Source organism: Carlito syrichta, unplaced genomic scaffold (genome assembly GCF_000164805.1).
Source record: "Carlito syrichta isolate Samal-C Ts95f unplaced genomic scaffold, Tarsius_syrichta-2.0.1 Scaffold306949, whole genome shotgun sequence".
NCBI classification, from domain to species: domain Eukaryota; kingdom Metazoa; phylum Chordata; class Mammalia; order Primates; family Tarsiidae; genus Carlito; species Carlito syrichta.
The window spans coordinates 158741-164325 of record NW_007251045.1 but is presented as its reverse complement, the minus strand read 5'-3'; the positions used below and the strand labels follow the sequence as shown (position 1 = coordinate 164325).

The 5585-nt window shown below is 52.9% G+C and overlaps 1 protein-coding gene across 1 annotated transcript in view; it reads right to left on the bottom strand.

The window, feature by feature from the left end:
• The window catches only part of CCDC136 (coiled-coil domain containing 136), a 29345-nt gene extending 23760 nt beyond the window's left edge, over nucleotides 1-5585 (bottom strand). The window contains exons 1-3 of the mRNA XM_008063591.1: nucleotides 5185-5585; nucleotides 3412-3663; nucleotides 3251-3325 (exon numbers count right to left, since the gene is read on the bottom strand). Coding sequence (XP_008061782.1) covers nucleotides 3251-3325; nucleotides 3412-3663; nucleotides 5185-5200 — 343 coding nt within the window. The 5' untranslated portion in view covers nucleotides 5201-5585. The remainder of the gene's footprint in view (nucleotides 1-3250; nucleotides 3326-3411; nucleotides 3664-5184) is intronic.

The window sequence follows — 5585 nt, the reverse complement described above, 5'->3', positions numbered from 1 at the left end:
GCGCGCCCCCTCTAGGCGGAAACGGGCAACGCGCGTGCGCGCGGGGCGGGGGCTCGGCGAGGGGGCGGGGCTCAGGCCACCCCTCCGAGCCTCGCAGGGCGGATATCTGATCTCAGAAACCACCCTGCGGAGGAGGCCGGCGCTCTAGAACTCTGCTCAGGTGGGTCCTGGCTGCACCACTACTTTGATCTCCTAGCTTCCTGCCCATTTGAAAGGATGCATGTCCCTTCTCCAAGCGGAAGCTATCATTACCTTTTTCTGCTCTGCTGGCTCTTCTCCTTCATCATACAAATCTGATCTAGCATTTCCTTCTTAAAAAACAAAAAACTCCCCTTGACCCCACTTTTCACTTGCTTCCCTGCCTCTTCAGATAACGATGGAGTTATATGTACTCACCTTTTCCATTACCCCCACTTCCTCTCCACTCCCAATGCAATCAGGAGTGTGTCTGCACTGAAGTGCCTCAGGGTCCTCCAACTTGCCAAATCCAGTAGATGACTCACTTGACTTAGCAACTTCTGACACCGTAGACCACTATCTCCTTGAAGGGCTTTCTGCTCTTGACTTCCAGGGCATGACATGCTTCATACTTCAGGAGTTGTTCTTACTTCAGTCTCTTCTATTTGTTTCTCCTTCTACACTAGACATCTAAAATACTGTGGTGTCTCTGGGAGGGGCCCTTTTCTCTCTTCTGGTGTCTCTCCATGTGATTGCATGACAATCTCTGGTAGATTCGAGTGCTACGTATATGCTAATGACTCCAATTGTATATTTCTAGCCCTAGTTTCTTTCTTTCCTGGTTCTGGATTCATGCATACAACTGCCTCCTTAACATACTTGGATGTCCGCAGTTCAAACTCAACAGGTAGAAAACATGTCTTAAACGGCTCCCCTAGTCCCCAAACTTGTTCCTTGCCAAGTCTTCCCCAGTCCAACAAATGGCAACACCATCCACCCATTTTCTCAAGGTAAAGTCATCTCTATGTCCCTCATTCCCCCATTCCATTCATCAGCAAGTCTTGAGGGCTCCACCTTCCAAATATATTCATCTCCATTTCTACTGCCGTAATCCAAGTGACCACCATCTCTTGGTGAACCCTTGCAATACCCCACTGACAGGACTCATAGCCTCCAGTCTCTTCCCTCCATCTGGTTGCCACAGTGACCTAAGTGACCTTTTAAAAATGTAAAGTAAATCACATTGTCCCAGCCTGGACCAAGACTCTCCCATGACTTTCCACCACACTTGAAATGGAAGCCATACCTGTCAGCTGGCCTCCAAGACCTGCCATCATCTGACCTTGCCTGCCTCGAAGGTCCTCTCACCAAGACCTCATGCACTACTCCAGCCACAGTGGCTTTTGTTCTGCCCCTTAAACACATGAAGCTTGTTCTCCCCTCTGGACTCTGAAGTTGCTGGTTTCTCTGCCTGGAGCACTCTTCAGATCCTGAATGACTGCATCCTTTCCATTATTCAGGGTTTAACTCAAATGGCATCTTCTCAAAGAGGACTTTTCTAAGCATGTATCTAAAATAAACTCCCATCCCCTCTCTATAATATGGTTCTATTTTGTTCACAGCATTTACCACCACCTAAACTTGGTTGTTTCTTTTATTTTTTGAGTTGACGTTTCACTCTGTCACCCAGTCTGGAATGCAGTGGCACAATCACAGCTCACTGCAGCCTCAACCTCCTGAGCTCAGGCAATCCTTCTGCCTCAGCCTCCCAGGTAGCTGAGATTACAGGCATGCACCACCATGCCCGGCTAATTTCTTGATTTTTTTTGGTAGAGAAGAAGCCTTGCTATGTTGCCTAGGCTGGTCTGAAACTCCTGGGCTCAGTTGATCCTCCCGCCTCAGCCTCCCACAGTACTGGGTTTACAGGCATGAGCCACCACGCCCAGCTTATTTTTTACCTCTCCTTATTAGAATGTAGTCTTCATTAGGGCAGGCTCTTTCTTGTTCATAGCTGGTCCTCCAAGTAGAAAGACAGCCAAATTAATAAGTCCCATTTTATAGACAAGAAGCCAAGTCTCAGAAAAATGAAAGTGACTTGCCCAAGATCACAAAATCTGTAAGCGGTAGAGCTGGGCACAAGAATTGCGGTGATCTGAGACCAAGGCCCACACTCTTCCCTGTGCTGCCACTTCCCCCTCTGCATGTCCCCCTTCACTGTCCACCTGCCCTGCATCCACCTCTCCTTGCTCCAGACCTGCTTCCCAGCCTTCCTTTTTTCTCCATTTATACTTCTCTTTTGGCTTGATCTCAGTTCCCCCTAAAGAGTCCCTGCTGTTTTCTAGGGCAGCTCCCCTAAACCTTCCGGAAGCCTGCAGAAGCAACAAAAGCTGCCTCTTTATTTGGTGGCGAAGTAGAATGTGGGACGCCTGCCTTGCTGCTTCCCAGAGACAAAGGGATGTGGGTGTTGGAAGAAAGAGATTTTGGGGCCACAAGCTCAGGTCCTGGGGAGCAAGAGAAGCATTCTTCTCTACCCCCTTAACAGAGGCAGAGGCCACTCCAGTCCCTTCTCACTGGCTCCTTGCCCGTGGTTTCCTTGGTGGGACAGGATATGGAAGCTGGCTTGGAATTCAGCTCTGATCACCCTCCTCTGGTGCTGACCAGGAGAATGAGGGGACAGGAATACAGTGTGGAGGAGGAGGCTGAAGGGGAAACGGGGTAAAGGTTAACCAGGGAGAGAGAGATGGGATGGGAGGGCAAGAAAGGAGGGGGAGGAAGGAAGAGCTCCGTGGAGATTCAGAGGAAAACGGGAAAGAGGAGCGCGGAGAGACAAGAACAGGGTACAACATTGGAGGAAAAAGAGGTGAGACCAGGCATGGTGGCTCAAGCCTGTAATCTGAGCCCTTTGGGAGGCTGAGGTGAGGGGATTGCCTGAGCCCATGGGTTTGACAACAGCCTGGGCAACTTGGCGAGACCTCATCTCTACAATAAATCAAAACAATAACTGGGTGTGGTGGCGTGTGCCTGTAGTTCTGGTTACTTGGAAGGCTGAGGTGGAAGGACTGTCTGAGTCAGCAGGTTGACGCTGGGGTGGCTGTGAGTGTGCCACTGCTCTCCAGCCTGGGCGATGGAGTGAGACTCCAACTCAAAAAAAAGAAAGAAAGGAAAGGAGGTGAAAGTCTGAAATGGGTTATTTTTGTCTGCTATGCTTCAGCCAGACCCCCAGTAAAAAAGGACCTGAGTGACCACTTGGATGGCCACTTCCCTCCAGTGCGAGTCCTGGGAGTTAGATTACCTTGGAGCTGCTGGATCTGCTTGGTGAACACCTCCGCTTGCTGGGCGCTGGCCAGGCGTTCATCCTCCAGGAGGCCTGCAGGGAGGGGGGCCAGTGTCAGGTTCAGAACCAGGGGAATACAGTGTCTCTGGCGCAGGCCCCAGGCCCACCCAGACACTCACCCTGCAGCTCCAGGGAGTCATCCTCATGCTGCCCCGCCAGTTCCCGGGTCTCCTCTAGCTCTGCCACCAGCTGGAGCACCTGAGCCCTCAGCTCCTCCAGCTCCGTCTCTGTCAGGCTCAGGCCCCGGTGCTTGCTGACTGACAGGGAGCCCATGCTGCCACCTTTTTGCACTCGATCTTCTTCTTCCACCTCTTCTTCCTCCTCTTCCTCTTCCTCTTCCTCCTCATAGAGAGCTGGGAGTAACACCTCCCCTAGGAGAGACACACGTCCCGCCAGGGAGTCAGCACCAGGTTTCTTTCCACAGCCCTTCCAGGGCCTTCAAGCTCACTATCCCAGGATAGAGATGGTCTCACAGTGCCACCTGGTGTCCCCAAGGAGCCCTGGGGCGAGACCTGTACTCAGGATGAGTCCTCAGGTGTGAGGTCAAGTCTGGAGGCAGTCCCTCCCCCTCACAGGCCTTTTTTGGACCAACACTGCACCTGGCAGCCTCCTCCTGCTGCCTGTGGGCAAGTAGAACAGCTGGTGCCTGCGCAGCCATGTGACACTTGCAAAAGGATGCCTCCTTCTAGGCTGGTCTCTGAGAAGCGGGACAGGGTGTCAGGAAAGGAATCAGATGCTGGGTGGGTCTCAAGTGGGGCAACAGTTACAGTTTTGGGGTTTGCAGATCATTAAATGACCTAGGTGGCCTTTCCTTAATAATAAAGTGTTGCCTGCCAGCAAATAGAGAAATAAAACATCTGAAGGAAATGATTTGAAAGGTTTTATTGGATAAACACTGGAGCCCTTTCACATGTATATTACCAAGTACCCCTTGAGATTTTCTACAAGGTCCACCTTGCTTTTCACCCACTGGGTGTCCTGAGGTCTCTCCTCTCTGAGCATTAAGAAGCCCCTCCTGCCCTGCTGACCACAAGGTGGTTTTCAGGGGAAGTCTTAGGCTGGACTTGTGTATAAAAGAAAAACATGGTTTGGTGCTGGCCCCACACTGGCTGGTGGGCACCCCTTCCTTTACTGTAATACATTTCCTGTTTATAGCAAAAAAATTTGGAAGGTGATTATTTTGCTTTGTTTCAAAATTCTGAATTTCTGGTCTTACTTTTTCTAACAGCAGCCTCATCTGGGACCCCTGGTGCCATCTGTCCCCCTTAGGGGGGGCAGGGTTGCCCACCATGAATGTGCAATGTGCAACACTTCACAGGAAGTCCTGGAAAATGGACCAGCAGCCTTCCAGGGGCCTGGTGTTGGCAGCAACTGCCAAGTCACATGGGTGTGGTAGGGATACACGTGTGCTGGGAGGTTGGCCTCACCCGCCCCCCTCCCAGGCTCTCTCTTTCAGGCACTCAGCTATCCTAGAGGACCAAAGCCTCAAGCCTTCCATCTGAAACCAGTGGTGGTGGCCCCAGAAAGACACCTTGCATGCCCACTTCCCTGCTTTATACAACCAGAGACAGCTTGGGATCTGGGTCGGCTGGCAGTGAGAACAAATCCCCTGCTGAAAGGCGGCTTCAAAGCTCTGTCCAAGGAGGCCTCTTTCTGTGTCTGGCAGCTCCCCCGGGACACACATCCTGGTTTGCTGGGTGACTGAGGCCCCAAAGGAATGCACCTGAACTCCTGTCAAAGGCTGAGCCCTGGGGAGGGTTGGAGCTCTGATCCGAAGGAGGAGGGGCTGGGAGGAACTTAGGGAAGGGCAGAGTCCTAGCTGGGAGCTTTGGGGGTCAGACAGAGGAGGGAAGGGAGTTGGGGAAGAAAGAGAGCCTTTTGGGGAAACTCACCCTCCATGGCTTGCATCCCCCGCCGTTCCAGGGACCCCCAGCGTTGACCTTTCTTTCTCTCACAACCCTCGGACACCTCATAGGAGCCTAGAGTGGTCACTGTGGGTCCTGAGAGCAGGGAGAGAAGAGGGGCTGTGGGATGCGGGGTGGGGGTGCCGGGGCCCAGGCGGAAGGCCAGGGACACGCCTTCCAGTGCCCCGACGCCCTGGGATGTGTAACCCCAGTGGAGGTGCCTGACTCACTCTGCTGGCTCTGGACTCCCCTCCCTCGGCCACCTCTCCTGCGGGGACCCCAGCCCTGCTGCCAGCCTTCCCCGCAGCCCCCGTTCTAGGCTCCTCTCGCTTGCACAGACAGAGGGTGTGTGCATATTGAGCTCAGGGGGATAGGGAGGAGAGGGGCCA